Below are 23,894 nucleotides of genomic sequence, written 5' to 3' on the forward strand. Positions count from 1 at the left end.
TAACCCAGGAAACCTATGTGACACACTTGGGAAAGTATTCATGAGACAGGAGAATTGCAAGGCTCATTAATTCTCTCATGCAAGAGTTGTGGTCATTTTGTATGTAGCAGATGGGAGGGGATGATAGCTTAGAGCCATTCTAATATTAACCCTTGTAAATAAGAATTATGGTGGAGGTAAAAAAGCACTGAGTGCAGGGGTCTGGGTTTTAGTGTTAGCTCTGTTACTCTGTGATTTGTGGGACGGTCATTTACTTTCTAAAAGTCTCAGTATATCTACAGATGTTAAGATGAAGACAATGCCACTCTTGGGATTGCTGGAAAGTTTCAGTGACATGTTGGATGTGAAATAAAAGTTGGACCCCAGAATAGTAGTATGCAAAAAGGTATAATTTTATTATTATTCATTACCTGAGCTACTACTCAAAAGAAAATGGAGTATGCATGGGAATACTGAAGGCAGAGAATTCCATAAGAGTCATGGGGCAAGGATTCAGCCCATACTGGACACAAGATTCCACAGGAGGAGATAAATGCACTTTAGACGTTGTCATTTGCTATACAACAATCAGCAGAGAGGTCATGGACTGAACCTTGCTTTGTTCATCCAAGTTGATGACAGATGCCACAGGTATCCCTGAAATAGTTTGGTGATGAAAAGAATGTGAATACTTTCCAGAGGTGCTAGCCCCAAATGAGCTAAGGAAGAAGTTGCATTTTGTATGGAATCTGAGTAGGCCCCTTGAGTGGCTAGAGGGCTTCACTAAGGTCCACGTTGATGCCTATAGTGTCAGATGACAGGGCCATCATCAGAGTGAGGCACCACAAAAACTCAAACAAATGTACCCAAGAAGTACTCTAGCACTAGGCCTATCTCGGAATGGAGTACATTGCTCAATTTCCAGCAAGGTCTTAGATTTCTCAACAACTTCCCTTTGGATTCAGTATTTTAGAATCGAGGACCTCAATTTTCCAAATGAAAGCGTTTTGTTTATCAAGGCCACATGGAGACTTGTCAGCTTTTCTTCTAGGCTTTAGAAATGTAAGGAGCCCACAATTTCAACTTTTTTCTCTCAATAAGACTTTCCTACACCATTTGCATTTTTGATTTTGGTAGAGGAAGGAGGAAACTTGGCTGAAGTCTAGTGAAGGCTGGGAAGTGTCAGGCTGCTCTTGGTATCTCGATCCAGTCAGAAAAAGGGGACAGCCCTCCAAAAGACTACATGTTCAGTCTTGGAACACTGCTGGGGTGGGGAGCCCAAGGGTGCCCATGATTTCCAAGCAAAAAGGTGACAGGGTGCCGTTTGGGAGTGGGATGAGCAAATAGGAAGGCTTCTTTGCTTAACAGTATGCAACAACTTATTTGCATGTTTTACACGATGGGAATTCGCTTAAATTTGTCACATAGTAGGCAAGGAAGGGCACTGCAAGATTTTAACAAGAGCAAAAACATGTGTGCAATTCTATCTTTTTTTTTTTAAGTAGGAAAAGCAGAAAAGGACGGCGATGTCTCTAGACCTTCAGGATTCCACAGTAGAAAATCATGAGCAGGTTTTAACAAGGATAATTTTCTTCAGCAACACCGGATGTTAGTAAAAGAACAGATCCTTTCCTCTCTCCTGAGACTGGTTTCCTACAAGATAAGATAAGCATGATGATGAAGCTAACTGTGGAGACAAATGAACCCATGTTTGAGTCCTGGAACCACCACTGTCCTTCTGTGCGACCTTGGACCAGTTACCTAGTGTAGCAGAGCTCTGCTTTCATCCTGCTAAATGCAGATGTAAATAGCAACTCCTGGTTGATTCTGATGAGGATTGCATTCAAGACATATATATCCCCTAGAACATCACCTAGCAAATATACCTTTAAGTAAATGTTCACCATTGGTTTTGTGTGGTCCCAGGATTTCAACTCAGGGTCTAGATTTGCTATTCAGGTGTTCTACCATTGAGCCACATCTCCAGCCATTTTTGTGTGTTGGTTACTTTGTGCGTAGCCTGGATGTATAAGTACTAGGGCTTGAGTTCAAGACCTAGGCACTGTTCTTTAGCTTTTCCACTCAACTCTGGTGCTCTACCACTTGAGCCACTTAACCAGCTTTTTGTTGGTTAATTGCAGGTGAGAGTCTCATTGAATTTCCTGTCCATGCTGGCTTTAAACTATGATTCTCAGATTTCAGCCTACTAAATAACTAAGGATTATACATGTGAGCCACTGACACTGGCTGGTGTTGGTTGTTTTTGTGATGGGGTTATACACCTGAACCAAAATCCACCTATTGTAGCTGGGATAACAGATGAATGCCACCACAACCGAAGTCTCAGTTGGGAAGGGATCTCGAGATTTTCTGCCCAGGCTGGTCTTGAAATGTAATCCTTCTATTCTCAGCCTCCCAAGTAGGAAGTACTGACACCTGGCATCTTCTTAGGTTTTTCACAAGACAGTGCCTCTATATATGTCAAAGTGAAATTATTGTGAATAACTTGATAAGTCAGAAGAAATTTGACCTTGTTATGTCTTCACTTTGACTTTGTCTTCCCACTTACCAATAAGATTAAAAATAAAATCTTTGTAGGCACTTACTATTTTTGTTGGTAGTTTTTAATTTTTTTCTCAGTGCTGGGGATGGAACCTAGGGCCTTATGCATGACAAGCAAGTACTCTGGTACTTGAGCTATGTTCCTGGTCATTTTGTTTGTATTTTGTCTTTAACGTAGCCTTTCACTAACTCGGCCCAAGATGGTCTTCAACTCATGATCCTCCAACCTCAGTCTCCTTGGAAGGTGGATTTACAGGTGTGGGCCACCACATGTGGATGTGTTGTTGGGTCTTTTTGCTCCATTTGCATAATTTTCATCATTCTTGTCATCTGTAATGACTTGGTACTTTACCTCAGCCACTCATTCTTGTCATCACACCTAGATATTGTCACCACTCACACAGATGGATCCCTTATACTGTAGTTTTCAAGCATTCACACTCCAACCACATTACTTCCCATTTCATTGGCTTCAGGAATATTATTCACACATCTCTGCATAACTTCCTATCTATTAACGTCCACTAGCCCCTTACCTTCCATCTTCTTCTATTTTCTTCTTTGTGCACCTTAGATACCATGGTCCCTTATTGTACTAACTCATTTGAAAATACTCTCAATGCCTTTTCCTTGTTCTGTATCCACCATACTCACTTGCTACAACTGCAATCCGGAGTGAGTCACTCACTTGTTTTCTCTGCAAGTTATATATACAAATGGAGTCTGGCCAATGAAAGTCACAAAACCCAGCTGATGGCCCCTGTTTGAAATCCATGATCTCATATTTCTGATCAGCACTCTGAATTCCTGCTTCTGTGTCTCTACTAGCAGGTTTGTCTTCCAATACTCCCAACATTTTCATACTTCCCCACTCCTTCTAACTGTCCCCCACTCTCACACTTAAATGTGACTACCCTACTGTTGATTGTAAAAGCAGAAATAATTCATACTGAGGAAACTGAAACCAGTCTGTTCATATTCTTTAGTCTTCTCACAAGGAAGTTTGCAAATCTATTTGGCTCTGTGTCATCATTCACATTCCTTTTATACTTCCAATGGGAAGATAGCCTCCTTCCTATTAATGGTCAATACTTATACCTGTCCCTTCTAATCCTAACTTCCCTCATGAAGTTAGCCCCATCCTTTTACATTGTCAATGTCTTCATCTTTAGTGGATAGTTCCATTATCCTAAAATAGGCTCTATTATTTGCCTTCTAAAACCGAATCCCACCAATCTCCTTACCTAATACCTCATTTCTCTTCATTGTTTCAGCACTAAACTCCTGTGAATACTGCTGGCCTTTGCTGTCTCCATTTTCTCATCCCCTTTTCACTCTTGAATCCAGTCCAATCTGGCTTTGTTCATATCACATTAACAAAACTGCTTTTCACAAGATAACCAACTTCACTGATAGCCCATCTGATAGAAATTTCTCTGTCCTCTCATTACACCTGTTGGCCATCGTTGAGAGAGGCTACCTTTGATCGTGCCCTCTGTTTTAGACTTTCTTCTCTTTACTCTGTCCAAGTTCTTCTTCTGATAAATGGGTCACTCTTTCTTGATTTCTTCTGTTGATTCCTCAGGTCCCCAACCTCCAAATATTGGTATTCTGTAGGATTTTGTCTTCTGCTTCCTTCTCTCGATCTACACCCTCTGCCTAGATGATCTTATCCAGTGATGCCATTTATTGTGTACTGACGAATCCCAAATGTTTATTCAGACTTTTTCTGAACTCTTTATTTACATATATAATTGCTTAGATCATATGTTCACTTAAATGTCATATAGGCACTGTAGCCTTAAAATGGCCAGAACAGACTTGGGGTCCCTATAATCTTCGCCATTGTGATACACACCTTTCACACTCTCAAACAAGAAACCTAGGAGCTCACCTGCATTCTTCCATCTCCTCACACTACCTCCATCTATTCCATCAAATCCTAAGAGCTGATGTCTCCAAATATTTGTAAAATACATCAGCTTCTCTGGAGGCTGAGACCTGAAGATCATGGTTCGAAGACACCCCAGGAAGACAAACTCGAAAGGCTCTTATCTCCAATTAACCACCGAAAATAATGCCAGAAGTGGAGTGTGGCACAAGTGGTAAAGTGCCAGCCTTAAGTAGACAAGCCAAGAGAGACAGTGAGACCCTGAGTTTAAGCCCCAATACTGGCACAAAAATAAAAACAAAACCATATAAAATAATATGAAGCAAAATGCATCCACTTTTATCCATCTCCACTGCTGACACCTAATACAGAATATCATCTTGCCATGTTCCTTACCTACTACCCACTCTGCTTTCATTTATATCTTTTCTAATCTCTTCTCCCCAGAACAGCTCATTTTGACCTCAATTACTTTCATTGCTCACCTCATCAGGGCATTTGGGATGTGAAATTCAAACTTCTAATACAATCCATAAATCACTTGACCCTTATTTACCTGTCTAACCTTGTCCTGTGCTACACTGTCCCTTTGTCACTTCAGTCCAGCCACATTGGCGCTTTCTTCCTATTCCTCACACACTTGGAGTCTTTGCAGGAAGTTTCCTCCACTCCCCTTATTTCCTTCCTAACTCTTCCCAAGACTGGCTTTCTCTTCATTCAGGTTTATGCATACATAGAACATTCTCAGAGGTTTTCTCTATTTTGGGGGGGCCAGTCCATGAGCTTGAACTCAGGGCCTGGGCACTGTCCTTTAACTTTATTTTGCTCAAGGCTAGCGCTCTACCATTTGAGCCATCTCAGCTCCACTTCTGGTTTTCTGGTGGTTTATTGGAGATAAGTCTCATGGACTTTTCTTCCCAGGCTGGCTTTGAACCATGATCCTTAGGTCTCAGCCTTTTGAGTAGCTAAGGTTACAGGCGTGAGCCCCCAGCACCTAGCAATTTCCCCCTATTTTAATACCTTCACAACATTTATCATAACTTGCAAATATTTTGTGGTTTTATTATCCACTTTTTGATAGGGGAAGAAGTTATGTGTTTCCCAATAGACTACTTACCTACATGAAGACAAGGGCTAAATTATTTGCTGCAATAGACACTATACCACTGCATTTGGTAAAGAACAATATCAATAGTCGGTATAATCTGATATGTCGAAGTAATGCAAAATCAGTTTCTATTTCTACAGATAAAAGATAAAAATCCAATCTCACTGAACGTTCTGACACCATGTTGGTGGGACTTATCTCTGGAATGCCTTCTCCAAGGTTTCTCTCACCACCCTTCACCTATGCTTGCTCTTCCATGCCACACAAACCCTACTCATAGGTGCATGAGAGGCTAAGTTCATATTAGAGGGGCTGGAGGAGACCCTGGTTTCTTTTTTTGACAAATATTTATCTGGGCCCTCACATAACAAATCTTTCAGAACTAATGCCAGGCGTCAGTGACTCTCGCCTCTAATCCTAGCTCCGCAGGAGGCTGAGATCTGAGGATTGTGGTTCAAAGCCAGCCTGGGCAGCAAAGTCCAGGAGACTCTTAGCTCCAATAAACCACGCAAAAAACTGGAAGTAGCGCTGTGGCTCAAGAGGTAGAGTGCTTGCATTGAGCTGAAGAGCTGAGGGACAGCGCCCAGGCCCAGAGTTCAAGGCCCACAACTGACCAAAAAGAAAAAAAATCTTTCAGAACTATTGCAATTCCTATAGTAAGGCTCCTGTGCTTCACTTCAAAGTGAGGTGAGTACAAAATATATAATTAAGAAAACATTACAGACTTAAACCACTGGTACCAGGCTCCTTTTGATTCTCTATTAAACACACAGCACAAAGCTTGGAGCACACAAAATCCAATCCCCCAGAGTCACATACTTTTTGATTTATTCTGTTTTTCTATGCTAGGGTTAAAACCCAGGGTTACTGCACACTGGGCAAGTGTTGTAGGCAAGGATTTACCCTGAGCTGTAACTCTAGGCTACATGTTTCAATGACTTACTATAGTGAAATATTATTCTAAGACTTTACATGCATTAAGTGATATAATGCTTACAGAATCCCTATGAGATAGGTAATATCTTAATGCTCATTCTATGAGTCACCTAAGGTATGGAGCTTTTAAGAAATGTGGCCAGGGGCTGGGAAGGTGGTTCAGTGGTAGAGCGCTTGCCTTGCATGCATGAGGCCCTGGGTTCAATTCCTCAGCTACACATAAGCAGAAAAAGCCGGAAGTGGCGCTGTGGCTCAAGTGGTAGAGTGCTATCCCTGAGCTGAAAAGCTGGGGAACAGCGCCCAGGCCCAGAGTTCAGGCCCCATAACTGACGAAAGAAAGAAAGAAAGAAAGAAAGAAAGAAAGAAAGAAAGAAAGAAAGAAAGAAAGAAAGAAAGAAAGAAAGAAAGAAAGAAAGAAAGAAAGAAAGAAAGAAAGAAAGGAAAGGAAGGAAAGGAAGGAAAGAAGGAAGGAAGGAAGGAAGGAAGGAAGGAAGGAAGGAAGGAAGGAAGGAAGGAAGGAAGGAAGGGAGAGAGAGAAAGAAAGAAAGGAAGGAAGGAAGGAAGGAAGGAAGGAAGGGAGAGAGAGAGAATGGAAGGAAGGAAGGAAGAAAGAAAGAAAGAAAGAAAGAAGAAGAAAGAAAGAAAGAAAGAAAGAAAGAAAGAAAGAAAGAAAGAAAGAAAGAAAGAAAGAAAGAAAGAAAGGTGACCAAATTTGGTGCCAGTGCTCACGCCTGTAATCCTAGCTACTCAGGAAGCTGAGATCTAAGAATCATGATTAAAAGCTAGCCCAAGTAGGAAAATCCTTGAGACTCTAATCTCCAATTCACTACCAAAAAGCCAGAAGTGGAGCTCTGGCTCAGGTTGTATAATGCTAGCCTTAAGCAAAAACAAAAACAAAACCCAAAAAACAAAACTCAGTGACAGCACCCAGGCCCTGAGCTCAAGCCCCAGGAACATGAAGACAGACAGAAGGGAAGGAAGGAAGAAAGGAAGGAAGGAAGGAAGGAAGGAAGGAAGGAAGGAAGGAAGGAAGGAAGGAAGGAGAAAAAGTAAAAGAGAAATGTGAATAATGTGAATGTGACCAAGTTATGAGACTAGTAAGTAATGATTCAAAGCCAGGATGTAAACCCAGAACCTAGGCTGTGAGGATCCAGTTCTCACTCCCCTCTAGATTGTCTCCATTTTGAAGTTTCTACTGACAGCACTGTGGAGTGTCCTAGGGTGGCCCAGTGTGCTAGACTGAAAAGTGAACATCTGGACAGCTAATCCTCATGAATTCGTTCATCATTCTGAGTTACCTTGCTTATAATAACTCAATAGAGAAGTTTCTCTAGCAACGTGAAAACAAATTCAAGAAATTTCATAAGCTGTTAAGGGCTACTTAAATGACAATGAAATCAATTCTACCCATAAAATTCCAAAATAATAGAAATAAGTCTCCCGTTCGCATCTATAGGAGCTGGTTTTTATATTACAGACACTTCCCACATGATCAAAGGCTGAAGTAGATACGTACTTTGATCTGGAGGGCTGAGCCTGGCAGATCCACCACTAGGGGAGCCATACACTTTCTTGCCTAGAAAAGAAGGAAGAAAACATGACTGGAAATGAAAGCTCTGGACTGGGTTAGTCAAATCACCTACCTCCCAGTTAATGTACATATGACCTATTTTCTCTTAACAGATACATAAAAGCATAAGATTTTTGTCATTAATCCCTTAGATCTTGTCCCCCATCTTCCAGGCAGTGTTCCTAAAGGTTCACTGAGTTACTCAATAATTCCTGGACTGCCATCCATGAATAAAACCAATGGCAGCATTAGTAGGCATGTGGAGAGTATATTGAGACTTTGATGATAAACATGCGTTATAGATGTGGTCTCATTGAGACCTGGATAATGCTTGAATTGTCCCTTGGCCATGATATGTCTGGCTCATAGTAGATGCTCACTAAATATTTGCTGAATTGGATTTTATGTTTGCAAGATGATGATTTAAGCCATCTGTGTTAACTAACTGTTGAAAGAACTCTGCTGTGTGTATGCATATGCGTAACATACAAACACAGTTGGTTTAATTTTTCCTCTGAATCCAGTAGAAAGATCTTTGAAAAAGAATGTGGGAGAGAACTTTCATGTTTCCCAGGCATTTGTATGATTTCCCCTCCCCACCCCCCCCCTCTCTCTCCCCCCCCCCCCGTCTAATCAAACTCTAGAAATGATGGGGTAGTATTTTAATGGAAAAGTTGTTTTCAGCATTTGGATGGAATGTAGTGTTGGACTTATGCCGAATTGGCTCTTTGTGTACAATATGTTTAGTTTACAGTCAAGACAGCTTCCAGTACTTTCTTTTAGGCACAGAACCACAGATATGTATAGATTACAGAGTTGCAAAAGAAAATTCTTCTGGAAGACAGAATGCAAAAGGATGCAACTTGGTCCTGTGAAACTACAAAAAATTTGTATTACAACACGTATTTCACATGAAAGGCAGATCCTTGTGTGGCGTAGGTTGCATTTCTTAGTGCAAGTATAATTCAGACAATCCACCCTCATTCTTTTACAAATATGGAAATCTTATTTTCTGGTGGCACTCTTTTGTTTGCAGTAGGCAAAGATATTTGTTGGGTGAGTTAGTTAATGGAAAACTAGTGAGCCCTCAGGGTGTTTTAGCTCAAGGGGAAAGATGGTGGTCAGGGGTTGTGACCCAAAGGAATCCCAAGGCATAGGAGTGACCTAAAGCCAGCCAGGCAGTTAGGTCTCCAGGCAATGATGGGCCTCATCTCCACTTGCTTTGCATTTTAATGTGTGGAGCAGATGGTTGGTATAGATTGCCCTTGTTTTGCCCAAGAGCTTGGCATCATTGCAAGCTGTCACCTTGTTTAGAGAATAGAGTCTGAGCCTGTAGGTACATCACAGACTGTTTTGCAAATACATTATCTGCATTTACCTCCCACTAAGGTAAATGCAAGACCCTATGACTTAGGCAGCAGCCCATCATTTCTCCTTGGCTAAGGCCAAATCAACAGACTAGAGTGAATAATTCAGGCCAAGTCCATCTGGCTGATGATCCCTGTAACCTTTCAACCATTACACTGAATATCAATGAAGCCTAGAAGATATATGGAATGTTTAAGCAATGCACTCTATCCCTTTGCAGCAGCCCCATGTCCAGAGTGGCAGCAATTAATCTGAGCTGCTCATCACATGCCAACTCACTCTCCATCACAACCAATCAGACACTGTTCTCCAAGTATCTGTATCTCCTTACGGGGAGTATTGCTGGAAGGCCCGCTGAGGAGCAATCCTGAGCTTCCGGCAATCTGGCTGGTGCCGTTCTCTTCCACCTGGCCACGCTCCTGACGACGCTTTAGGTCTGTCTCACCCTGGAGAAGACTTAGGAGGGGATCATGTCTCCTATCAGGTTGGGGCTCTGCAGCCAGGTGCCTGTTAGAGAAAGCTTGTGAGTAGCCAGGCTCTGGGGAATGGATGCTGGCTAGGGAGGGGAAATGCCATAGCCCCTCAGGTGGTGCAGAGCGGGCCTCAGGCAGAGCCAATGGGTACTGATCCATCATCACAGGGCCAGACACACTCAAGCTGCTGTTCGTGGCACCGTTTGCAAGAGATGTCTCTAGATGTGGCTTTGACCATGGAGACGAGAAACGCCACTGATTCGGTGGCATGTCAATATCTGGGAAGAAAAGATTTAGAAACCATGTTAGGTGCATGCATAGCATTTCAAAATGGAAGTGGCTTATTTTCTTCTGCCTAGTGCAAAATTATATTTTTTAAGTTGAACAAGTTTTACATTCACCTGTGAACACACACACTTTTATGTACCTGGACATATAAGCATGTGCACGTATGCACGCACTTATATGTCCAGGTACATAAAAGTACATAAATGTGTGCATACGTACACACATACACACACACACACACACACACACACACACACACACACACACACACACACACACACACCATAAAATCCATAAAGAGGCACTGCCCTCTTTCAAGCATACTTCCCTTCTGGTATTGGTTTGTGTTTGTGTATGCATTGTTTTCACAACATATATTATTATTCTAGCTGATTTGCTTCAGTAAAAATATAATAAATATCCTCCCATAGAAATGAATAGCATTAAACACCAATTTTTAAAAGGCTATACAGTATCTTATCATAAAAATATACAATATATATCCTATTTGAACACAGCTCATTTGTTTTTGTCTTTTTTTCAATTATATTAACAACATTGCAGTGAGTGTCTTTGTATACATCTTTGCTCTCTTGTTAAATTACCTCTTTAGGAAATGTTTCTACACATGTTTACTTTGTGTTTTATACGGCTATCATTCAGCTCTTTTTTGTGGTACTGGAGTTTAAACTTGGGGTCTTGGCCTTCTCAGGCAGGCACTCTACCCCATAAGTCACCCTCCCAACCCTTGTTTCCTTTGGCATTTCTTTTGGAGTCTCACATTTGTGTTCCGGCCAACCCAAATTGTGATCCTCCTATTTACATTTTCCATGTGGCTGGGATGATAAATTCTTTACTGTACCCAGATTTTTATTAATTGAAATGGAATCTTTGGCCTTGGTTGGCCTTTGAGCCTTGAACCTCCCTATCATTGCCTCCTAAGTAGTTAGGATTACAAACATGAACCACAGGGCCCAGTTTGTTTAGGTCTCCTTTGTAATCAGTGCTTTAAATATACCAAATAGGAAGACTTTATGAAGAGTCTAGCACCTTGGTGCTGATCACAAACTTCTAGGGGGTGAAATCCTATTTTCTAGAGGAATCTGAGGCATGAAGATGCTGAGACACTGAACCAAGACAGCAAAGGAGATTAGGGCTCAAAGAACTAAGTGACAGGTAGCTGCTTGGACCTCATCCTGGAAATGCAAAATAGTTGGGCTCAACAGGTGACTGTTCCTGCTTTCCCAGTTCCTATAGACAGGCTAATTAAAGATGGAGTCTCCTTGTGTTCCATGGACACTGTTCTAATTGTGCCTGGGATACCAGCTGAATATGAGATCTCAAATGACTAGCATAGCTCCCAATATGGATGGATTTGTTTTCTCTATTCTCAGCACCCACTTGGGCAAAAGGGGAGGAGGAAAAGAGCTCTGCCAGATGGTGCTTAAAGCCTGGAGCTTCTCATCTATAAATGATAATGGAGGAGGGGGCTAGATGCGCAGACAAAGGAATATCGGCTGGCAAGAGAGTTTGTCTGGCTGCTGCTTGTTCCCCATCCTTCCTATGAACAGTTCTCTCAGCTCTCCTGGATGTTCAGTTCAACTGGATTTTCTAGAAGATAAAAATATCTGAGAAGCCAGCATAGTATCCCTACTCACTACCATGATTTTTCATGTATAGATGATAAAAACAAAAGACACCTGAATCCATGTGGTACAGCCATTCTGCTCAATGAGCAGTGGACAATGAGCAGTAGACAATGGTAAGACTCATCTAATAAAACCAAGGGCAAGGAAATATACTAGGATATATGCCTAGGGGTGAATGTTATTTATGGAAATTGATACCTCTGGGCTAGTAGCAATTCAGGACACTGTGTGGCACAAACAGGGTGATTAAGGCTGATTTTGTATAATCACTGTTCATGTTCCATATTGATTGGGAGTACGGCATGTCCTAAGCACAAATTAGAAACAAAGTGTAGCCTCTGACAACTGGGCACTTTCCATCTAGACTGGCCCTCCAGCCCTCATACATATGACAGAGATGTTCACTGAAAGCTTGAAATACAGAAAACAGGGCTTTCTGAAACACAGGCTTTCAAAACAGCAGAGTGTTTTGAATTGTTCTCCCCCCTCTCTTTCTCTCCCTCTCTCTCTCTTTCTGTTGGTTTCAGGGCCTGAACTCTGGACCTGGGCGCTGTCCTTGAGATCTTCAACTCAAGGCAAGCACTCTACCAATTGAGCCACAGTACCACCTCTGGCTTTTTCTGCTTATGTGGTTCTGAGGAATCGAACCCAAGGCCTCGTGCATGCAAGGCAAGCACTCTACCACTGAGCCACCTTCCCAGTGCTTGAGTAGTTCTCTTAACTACTTCCTTTCCAGAATTCATGGACTGAAATCTTTAGAGGAATAGGTAGTGTGCCACCATTTAAGGCCCCATGCAATCACTGGGTACACACCAGAGTACAGTTTGACGGGGCTCTTCTAAGGACTCACACTGAATCTCAGTCCTGATTTCCCAGTATTCCAGTGATTGTGTACAACAGCCTGGGTGGGAAGACCCACTTTTCCATATGACTTGGTGTTGGTCACTCATGGAATGAGGATCCTGAATTTGATTTGGCTACTCAGGCTCCATGGAGCAAATGTTCCAGCAACCGTGCCCATTTACCCTGTAGATAAAGGACAGCCTGCCCCAGGATGGCTTCACTACATTCTCAAACCCAAAGCATGGGAGAAATCTTCAATTCAGGATGCTGCGGGAAGATCTGACTTTTTATTTCATTTACAATTCATTGGCGTCTCCATGTGTTCCAACCCTGGACATCTACAGCCTACCTTTCAAATTCCTAAGGCATTGGGTCCTAAAGAGCTGATGTGTTCAGGGAGTTCCCACATCTCATTCCACTCCATAGACCTGTCTACCTCTTTGTCTTTCACACACACCAGAACCACAACTTTTACTTACTTACACAATTCTGGAAGGCCAAGAAGCTTCTAGAAAACAGTTCTGCAACTAAAAAATTTGTCCCCACTGCAGAACACCATCCCTCCTCTCTGTTCATTCATGATGGGCCTGACTTTCTATTTCAGACTAGGATATATATATATATATATATATATATATATATATATATATATATATATATATATATATATGAAATTAAATATCACTCTCAGAAAGACCCTCTCTGAATTTCTAGCCTAAAATTGACAATCCTATTACTTTTTGTGACTACATCCAATTCATGTCATTCATAACAGTAGCATTCCTATAATTTCATTCTCATTCATTTGTTTACCCATTCATTCATTCATTACCAGTCTTCTCCTTTCTCCATAAGCATTAAGAGGGATGAGCTCATCTCTTTTCTTTTCACCATCATATATACAAGAATTTCACTGTGCTTGGCACATAGTAGACCCTTACTAAATATTCCAGTGAATGCAGACACATACAGGCAGGCATGATGTGAGTACATGATTATCTGCAAGCACACACAGTTGCAAACATATACACACATGTATACATCCACTCACACATTCACACATCTCTTCACCAAACCATTCTAGACTGAGGTTAGCAGCATGAAAAATAGTTAAGAGCACAGACTTGGAAGTCAGATAGGTTTGGTATCCAGTCTCAGTTCTCTACTTCTTAGCAGTGTGACACTCATTGATCAGGTCCCCTCACACCTTTGTGCCTCTTGGGACCATTGTAATATTGGATGAGACAATCCATGCAAAGGGCTTAGCACAGTGCCTGATACACAGTTGATACTCAATAAGTAGTAACTATTGTTCTTGTTATTAATCATTCACTTTATAAACCTGGTTTAGGTGACTTGATAGTTTTACAACACTCAAAATTTCCAGCTCAAGAAAAAGCAAGATAGGAAATTATGTATGAGGCCTAAGAATCATCCCTGACATCTATCACATATTACCAGAGAAGAGAGAGACAAAAAGGATTTGCACCAAAAGCTCACAGTAACAGCAAAAGCTGTGGCACTCAGGGATGGTGTTGAAGATGGAGTAGACACTGTCTATAAAAGAGAATTCAAGCTCACACTTATAATTGTAGCTACTCAGGAGACTGAGATCTGAGGATCGCACTTCAAACATTTATCTCCAATTAACCACCAGAAAACCAGAAGAGGCACTCTGGCTCAAGTGGTAGAGTGCTAGCCTTGAGCAAAAGAGCTCAAGAACAGTGCTCATACCCTGAGTTCACCCAGGACCAACACACACACACACACACACACACACACACACACACACACGCACGCACACACACACACAGAGTTCAGAAGTCTTTCCTGAGTCTGTGTCCATCCCCAGGGAACAATTATATAAAATGTGCGTGGGAATAATTTGTAAGTACAGAATAATTTCTGTTTACTGTGTACTTAATATAGAGCAGACATGTTGCTTAGCACTCTGCATACTTGAACTCATGTGTCCTCACAGTAATCCTGTTGACTTAAAGTAACATGCCCTAGGCAAATTAGGTCTAGATTCCACGTAAAAACATACCATATTTGTCTTTCTGTGCTTGATTTATGTTTTGCTGATCATAATTTCCAGTTCCATCCATTTTCTTGCAATGTAATTTCATTCTTCTTTATGGCTAATAATTCACTGTGTTTATGTACCACAATTTCTTTATCCCTCCATTGTTTGCTGGGCACCTAGGCTGATTTCACAGCTTGGCTTTTGTGAATAATGCTGTCATAAGCATGAATGTACGGTGTGTCTCTTTTATATGTTGATTTACACTCCTTCAGAGACATATGCCCAAGAGTGGTATAGCAAGATCATAAGATGGGTCTATTTTTAGTTTTTAGAGGAACTTCCATACAGATTTCCGTAGTAGTTGTACTCATTTGCATTATCTCCAAAAGTGTATGAAGGTTTACTTTCCCCTGCATCCTCACCAGGATTTGTTGTGCTATTTCTTCTTTTACCTCTCTCTATATCTTAAATACCCATTATATTTTTGAGTGAAGTTGAAAGCAATTCTTCTGAACACACATTGAAAGCACATACACGCGTGCGCCCACACACACACAAACACACACATATTCACACACCTTGATTCATGAAAATATAACTGGGCATGTGCCTACTTGGAACAAATTGACTATCCCTCTCTGCTGCTGTGGCTTGAGGCATTGTTCATCTTTCACTTACCTCAGGAACAAAGAGGACAGTCTTTATATTTTTATGAGCTGTGTAATAAGCAACCAGATTAAATAACAGAACATGACTATCACATCAGAAGGTCTACTGGGCCAGTCTGTAACCCTCTCAAAGGTGAGTGACATCTTATCCTCTAGCACCATGAATTTTCTTGTATAAATCATGTTGCATTTTGAATAACAAAGTAAATGCAATGATTTCACTGTGGTGTCTTCTCACTATATGCATGTATAAATTCCTTCCTCTTACTGGAAAGGAAGGTACAGGTTGTCAGGACTGGCAAAGGCCGTGACTCTTCTCACTGGAATAGAAACCTAGCCCTTGTTCACCACCTCTACTAACTGTGGAAGGTAGGAAGGCAGAGAGGAGGTGGAACTTCTTAAGGATGGCTATCTAAGACTTCTGGGTATTCAAGTATAAGAATCCCTTGAGCATGTTAGCAGTGTGCTCTTGGGGCAAGGCCTGGATGGGATAGGAAGAATACCAGGCAAAGATGTACTCTGGGACCATGCCCTCCCCCACAAAGAAATCAAAGCTTCTTGAAGCTTCCCCAATTACAAAATTCTGAAATCCTCAGTGTCCTTTGAGATTCAATAATTCAAAGATACTTTCAGGTTGTGTTTTCTTTCCCATAGGATAGCCAGGATAAATTAGACATAAATCAATAAAGAATAAGTTTGATTTGGGCAAAGAAGCCAGTGAGCTTGGTAGCATTTCCTAGCTACACAGGTCTCTGTGTTTGGGCTTTGCATATTTACTTGACAGAGTGCCCTTTGAGTGAGAGCAAATCTTCAGTGGGGGCCCATGAATGTGGGTCTGTTCTGCTCATTCTGGCTGAGCTGCAGCCTTGGCTACCCGAAGATGGCCTTCAGGGGTTAAGAGGATGCTAACCAACAGTCAGTAATGAAAGGCACTCTATAGATTTCCACCATTTCCCAAGTTGTTCATCTGCCATATAATATCCCCAATGAGAACCTGGCTTCTTCATGGGGCCCTCCCCTGAGGCTGCAGACCTTGTGAGAAACTTGACTCCTAGCTATGATAAGAGAGGCCTTGAGGGAGACAATCTTTCCTTCAGTTGCTCAATCAGCAGGCAAATATTTGTTCTAGTCCACACCAGGCTGTGAGACAACATCTGCATGGTCTAGGGACTCATGAGATTCTTACAGGAAAAATACAACAAACAAGAAATTAAATGGAGAAAAAAAGCCATGTTTCTATTTGCTTGGGAAGGCTGACTTTGTCAAGAACAGGGCCATGCCCAAGTTTATCTTGTATAGAGGTTTCATAGTCAGAGGACATAAGAAACACTAGTGAATCTGGATTCTGGTGGCTCATGTCTATAATTCTAGCTGCTCAGGCAGGTGAGATCTGAGGATTGAGGTTCAAATCCAGCCTGGACAGGAAGGTCCATGAGACTCTTATCTCCAATGAATACCAAAAATGGAGCTGTTGCTCAAATGGTAGACTACTAGCCTTGAACACAAAAGCTCAGGGACAGTGTCCAAGCCCTGAGTTCAAACATCGGGACAACCCCTTCCAAAAAATAAAAAAAGAAAGAAAAGAAACACTGCAGCATCGACACAGCTGAGCTTCATACCACTTGGAGGCTCATGGGAGAGACCTACTGTCCTGTGATCCTGATATTTTGATATTTTGAGTGTAGGTCATCAGATTCATCCTAGTCATTCAGAAAAACATGTCAAGCTTCTCTCACCATCCCCATAGAGCACTTATTACTTGTCACTCAACATGTATTATGCCAACTGATTGCTGGAAAGCATCCTCCTGTAGTCAGCAATGCTCTGTTTTCATGGCGAGGAAACTGAGGCACAGGCAGGTTGAAGTTATATGCCCTAACTTTGTACTATTAGGAAGTAGTAGAGCTGGCCTGATGACATGCTTCTTGATTCCAATGCCCTATGCCACACAGTGCCCCAGGTCTCCACTGATTTAGGCTATGATTTCAACATGATTTGGCCCCCTTGAGAGTCACGTTGGAGGTTAATCTCCACTGTGAGGCATTATGAGGGTAGAAATTTAATCTACTATGGTATTCAGGAGGGGAGATGGTTACAGATTAGATAAGGGTGGGTTCCCCATACTTAAATTGCTAGTGGCTTTTTGATAAGGAGAGACTGTAGGACACTCACGTACTCTCCTCCCTTGTGATGCTTTGCATAGCCTTAGGACTCTGTCCATGAGTGAGCCATCAGCAAATGTGAGCCCCTGACCTTAGACTACACCTTCAGTCAAAATATATTTGTTTTCTTTATAATGTATTTCGTCTGTGTCATCATGTCATTCGCAAGAGAAAAAATAGACTAAGGGACCTCATTTGTAAGTCATAATTCTATAATCCAAAGCACTGTTTCATTCATTCAAACATAACTTATTAAGCACCTTCCAAGAGCCTGATTATTGTGCTAGCTATTTGGAAAGCAGCCATTAACAGACTGGGTGTCTGATGCCTAAGCAGGTAGGGCGGGGTCATGAAGGAAACATAAATATATAACAGAATTGGTGTTGACAAATACTAAGAAGAGAAACAAAACAAGGTAAGAAAAAGTGGCAGGGTGGGGCCATCCGTTTTTTATCCCATCCTCCAAACAATTCCAACTCACAGCCATTGTGGCTCCTACTGTGATTATTCAACCTACTCTGGGACATCACCTATTTGCTCCTAAGTACTCTCTCCCTCATTCTCATTTTAATAATAAGCTGCACTTCATTCCCTTCTGTGTCTGCTGCTACCATATGTCTTTCCACATGTTTACCTAACCCACAGGATCTTCCAAGAAAGTCAGTTCCACTCACTTGAATGGAAAAAGAACTTCTAGGAAAGTGGTAAACTCTGCCAAGATTACCAGTCAGATACACACCAAAGCTTCATCTATACCCTAAGGACAAAGCCAGGGTGGTGGCTTCTGGAAACAGATAAGCTCTGCACCTGCTGGCAAAGAATCCAGTTTCTACTTGGCACAATGCATCCCACTTGGGAGACCACAGGCCCTCCAATGGAAGCAAGCTAGTTAAAATGTGCACTTAGCAACAGCAATACAAAACTCTTAAAATGAGCCACACCCTGACTCTTTGAACACTGACAAAAGATAAAAGGCAGCCAGGTCTAGTGGTGACTTCATTAGATACAAGAGGCTAATGTGTCTAGGGACCATGCATACTTATAAGGGGGGGGGAATCTACAAAAATATAATTTATTTTCAAATCAGAAAAAGAAATTATTATGATAATTATACTACATGCATTAAAAATGGATCGGGTCTGGATTGCATTCATATGTATACCAATGCAAATACAAAATATAATTTTTAAAATGTGTATAATTATACATTTTTAATTTTAAAAATGCCTAGGATCATACCGTGGTCCCCACTGGCTCAATCTATATGGCTTTCCTGAAATTTGGGTATTTTGATGTACACAATCTGACATTCTTCTTTTGAGCAATAGATACCCCCCCCCATCTTGTGAAGGATTAGGGAGGGATGTGGTAAGATGTGGTATTTGAGCGATCCCTCTACCCTTGGGGAGAGAATGATGAAAGGGGTGGCATTGGTCATGATGCATTGTGCTCACACATTGATATATTGAATTGAAACCCCTTTGTACAACTACTTAAGAATAATAATCAAAAAAATAAAGACTCTTCAGGGCCTCACTCTGCCCCAACTCTTGCTCATTAGCTCATCATCCCTGCAGAGGAGGCGGAGAACAGCTGCATGATTCCTGTCTTATCTTATCGTGGAGCCTTTGGTGTTCTTACCCCCAGGCCAGGAGTGATACTGATAATGATGGTCATAGGGAATAGTCCCAGCTCTTACAGTATGCTCAGTTGCAAATCCAGTATTTAACCCAACTGAGGATACCATGAAATAGGTGAACTAGTTTGATTAACCATTTTTACATTAAACTTTTAAGCAGGTGTGTCGCTTCTCACTAGGCAAAGTGACATGCATTGAGAAAATCTACATATTGCCCAGGGCATCAGAGGATCTCAAAGAATTGGTCTTACAGCAAAAGCTTCCTCCTTCCCAGCATGCTCACCATTGCTCAGGATCACATTTTCACTCTGGCTTGTGGAATACGGTCCCCAGGGTCTCTTGATATTTCTCAGGGCTCTGGAGAAGTGCTCATCCACCACGCTGTTGATATCCCCGTGGAAGTAGGTGAAGAGGACACACCGGGAATTCCATTCAGTCTTTATAGGCCTCTGTCTACCTCTGGGCAGCCGGACACCAGTTTTCTTTGTTTCTTCCATTGATGCCTAAGTGGTACAGGCAGGTGACAGCTGCAAGACAAAAACAAACTGTCAATAGCTCTCTTTTACCAAATGCCTTTGCTATGGTTTGGGTGAGGAACATTCTTGTGGGTCTGCAGTTTGCTTCTAGTAAGTGAAGGAGCCCCAGAGTGCCACCACATTCTTTAAGGCCAATACCAATTTTGTGCTGGTCTAGAGTCTGCTGAGGAGCTTAGTGTTCAAGGAGCAACCCAGCAAATCTCTACACAGCACTAATATGGCCTTCGCTTGCAAATGAGGATTATGACAACTCAGCAAACTTTGGTGACTAGATAGGGGATGGGAAGACATTGAAGTTGTAACCCACAGTAACTTGGCTTATGTAGAAGTGACCTCCTTCTGAGTCAAGATCAGCACAGAAATATCTTAGGCACAGCTCTCTTGGAGAGCTAGATTAAGCAATCCAATGAGAGCTGAACAATTTCAATCCAATAGTAAATGTTGTTTCCCATCTTAACCATGTCCATGCAAGAGAATGAAACCAATCAGATTCTCATAGTTCCAATGCACTGATCTGTGGAAGATGGTGTACTGCCATTACCTATACTCCATTGTAAAAACTAGTAATTCCAAACAACACCAGCCCTAAGGGCTGACATATTCTGAACCAAATACAGATCTCCACAAAACAATCTTATGAAAGACTGTAAGGTTGTCAGTTTTGCTGTCTAGAATAGAAAAGATACACAATCACTGTTTGCTGAATTGTTCTGAAGTTGGATTCCATCATTAGTGTCAGCTGCCTTATCATCTCCTAAGAGACAGAAGCATTTGCACATAGGCCAGGAATTGGCACCAATTGGGCACTTGAGGGATACTATGGCCTTCCTTTACTAGAGAAACCACCTGACAGGGTACTTCTTTAACTTTAGCTACACAATCTGACTTGTCCTATACTCTGGCCAAAGATGTATTGGATTTACTCATTATTTTAAACACAATGAAAATTACTAGGATCTAATAGACTGCCCCCACTCTAGTCTAAAAGATCCTTTAGATCAGAAAGTGTTACTCATTTGTGTATTCCTAGCACCTTGCACAAAGTAGGTGTTCAGTAAACAATGGCTGAATGACTGAATACCATTTCATACATGTGAAGTACAATATACTCCTATACCAGATGAGGAGGCAGAAGAGATTTTCCTCTACCATTCAACTTTGAGGGTAACACATAATCTCTCTGTGTTTTACATTACACAGAATGTGTATGATTTGAGTTGGGCACTGGTGGCTAATGCTTATACTCTTTGCTACTCAGAAGGCTGAGACATAAGAATTACAGTTTGAAGCTAGTCCGGGCAGGAAAGTCCATGAGACTCATCTCTTATTAAAAACCAAAAATCCAGAAGTGGAGTTGTGGCTCAAATAGTGGAGTAGTAGCTTTGAACAAAAAAGCTCACGGAGGGCTGGGAATGTGGCTCAGTGGTAGAGCGCTTGCCTTGCATGCATGAGGCCCTGGGTTCAATTCCTCAGCACCACATAAGCAGAAAAAAAGCCGGAAGTGGCACTGTGGCTCAAGTGGTAGAGTGCTAGCCTTGAGCTGAATTGCTGAGGGACAGCGCCCAGGCCCAGAGTTCAGGCCCACGACCGGACCCCCCCCCCCAAAAAAAAAACGCTCAGGGACAGCACCTAGTCCTTCAGTTCAAGCACAAAAATTAAAAAAAAAAAAAGAGAGAGAAAGAACAAAAAACTGAAAGAAAAAGAAGAATGAAAGACAGGAAGACAGAAAGACAGATTTGGAGAATGTAAAATCTGCCAATAAAAAGAAAAAAACCCTACCAATCCACAAAAGAGCAATTTAATGCTCAGAAGCAATACACTGAGTGAAAGAAGCCCAAAACAAAGGCAAATACAAACACATATTGTATGATTTCACTTGCATGTTATGCAAGCACATATACAGTGATAGAAATCAGAACAGCAGTTGCCTGTGGAGGTACAGGTTGACTAGATGAGGCATCAATGTTCAAAATGTCTTACATCGTTTCTTTTCTTTTCTTTTCTTTTCTTTTCTTTTTGAGAGTGTTTCTCCATACATACTGACCTTGAGTCAAATCCACAACCTCTTCCTGATTCCTAGGGTTAAGTGCCCTGAATGGCCATGCTTTTCTGTATCCTGGATGTTGAGCAGAGTGATGTTTATGACACGAATGCCTATATTGGCCCAAACTCATCAAATTGCACACTTAATTGTGCATTTTGCTGTAGCTAAATTATGCCTCAACATAAAGTGCCAAGATATGTTCAGACCCTTGGCATTGTAAAGATGTTATGAAGTAATAATAATTAGGGATGCACAATTTATAAAGCCACAATTTATACTATACCTGCTTTGCACCAGAAGCTATATCTCTGCCTTCTCCCAATCTTTATAACCTTTGAAGAAAGTATTAGTATTCTCATTTTAGATAGATGCAAGCTGGAGCTTAGAGAAGACCCATTTTGGTTAGGTAGTGGCAAAGTGGGTACCTGAACCTAGGCTTCTCTAGCTTCAATCTCTTTCTCCTTCTTACCATCCATTCCTCCTTAACCTGATGAATGAAGAAGTTCCCCCTCCTTTGTTTCTCTCTTTATCTCTGTCTCCATCTCTGTCTCTGTCTCTCTCGTGCCCCCCCTCTCTTTCCCCCCTCCTGTCTCTCTGCTGGCCCCAGAATGCCCTTTATCAAACGTGGAGGTAAGCTTGATGTCTAATCTCTAGGGGTTCACAAGCCAAGACACTGAACCAACACTATGATTTTCTTCAGGGAATGCAGGCAGACGCTCTGTTCAATCCCTCAGGGCTTCTTGCAAGCCTCCACATTGCTGCAAGGAAGGGCCAGTTTGACCCATTGGAGGACTCACCCTCTTGTGTTCTACATTGCCAATGGCCATTGTGCTAGGCTCAGGGTTAACACAACTTGAAACCTGTATTATTTAGACATCAGGGCCACATGCACATTCCTTGTCCTCTTGGGGACAGTTCAGAGAGATCACAGACCAAATAGTCACAGCTAGAAAAGGTTAAAAATAAACTCAGAGGTGATGTTTCCATTTATCATACTTGGGAAGCTCAGACCATGGGTAAGTGAATATCCTGAGTAAACCACACATATGGCCTCTGCCTCTCTTTTCCTCTTGAAACACACAATGAAAGGTGTTACTTCTCTGGATCCATGTCACAAGCAATTATCTACGTTGCATTTGGATACCAGTGGATGAAAATTGTATTTAAGAAATAATAAACTTCTGAGAATGGAGTTGGATGCTATGGCAACATGTCTGGGAGTCCTAGCTAATGGGAAGACTAGGACAAGGAGGATTACTTGATCCTCATGGGAGTTCCAGGCCAGCTTGTTCCCCCCGCCCCCCCCAAAAAAAACAATAAAAAAATTAAATGCAATTGTGAGAATTGTCATTGGTCTTAATGCTATGAAGAACAGTCTCACAGCAGCCTTAGGAGAAATTTGAGCATCTTCATCCTCAGATGAGCTGCATGTAAGGAGTCTCTATTCAGGAGGGAATTGGTAGAGGGTGTGGTCTAAGAGAAAGGGATGCTACAAAGCTATGTCTAAGGACATGCCAGTTCCCAAAATAGAAAGACATCAAGTGCTCCAAGCGGACCTTGAACTACCACAAAACATCCCTGAACCAGCAGTTTGGTCTCAAGTTTGCTTGGTTTCTTTCACCACAGCTTTGCAAAATTGCATCCCTGGAATAGATTGTGAAGTCAGAGGGGTGGCTGTCACCGTGATCATCTGCACCCAAAGCCCCAAAAGAACTACATTGTTTCTCACTAAGCCCAGCATGTGATGCTGTCCAATTTCTTCCCAGTAGAATATTCTTTCTTCTTCCCCTGCCAAAGTCCCCATCTTGTCTTACCTTAATTCTGGAAAATTACCTGAGATAGAGCAAGACTCCGTAGTAGGGGAGCAGCGATGCGTTTTGATGACCAGAGCTGTCTGACTCACTTTGGAACAGCTCAGGGATTGCAGAAGGAGGAGCTGGGAATTTGTACCCTCCCTTTGCTACTTTCTATCCCTTTAGCTCAGGCTGTACAAGGCGTTTCCTGCTAGCTATCTATTAAGAATGCAGAAAATGCACTCCAACAAGTCAACCTGGTTGGGCACCTGTAGGAATGAGGAAAACGAGTACCATTTTTTTATTTCTTTATTTTTGTATAAAAAGCACTTTGTCATATTGTCTCCTAAACTGGAGCC

The 23,894-nt window shown here is 41.8% G+C and overlaps 1 protein-coding gene across 1 annotated transcript; it reads right to left on the reverse strand.

Annotated features, from left to right (window-relative positions):
• Positions 1-440: 440 nt before the first annotated feature.
• Positions 441-23,651, reverse strand: Vgll1 (vestigial like family member 1). The gene is made up of 5 exons (XM_070038902.1): positions 23,576-23,651; positions 19,446-19,689; positions 9,746-10,165; positions 7,993-8,052; positions 441-1,632 (listed from the first exon to the last, which is right to left on the reverse strand). The coding sequence occupies exons 2-5, from the start codon at positions 19,657-19,659 to the stop codon at positions 1,589-1,591; spliced, it is 738 nt and encodes a 245-aa protein (XP_069895003.1). The 5' UTR covers positions 19,660-19,689; positions 23,576-23,651; the 3' UTR covers positions 441-1,588.
• Positions 23,652-23,894: the final 243 nt, after the last annotated feature.

Source organism: Dipodomys merriami, unplaced genomic scaffold (assembly GCF_024711535.1).
Source record: "Dipodomys merriami isolate MVZ:Mamm:240054 unplaced genomic scaffold, mDipMer1.0.p SCAF_3, whole genome shotgun sequence".
Taxonomy (NCBI): domain Eukaryota; kingdom Metazoa; phylum Chordata; class Mammalia; order Rodentia; family Heteromyidae; genus Dipodomys; species Dipodomys merriami.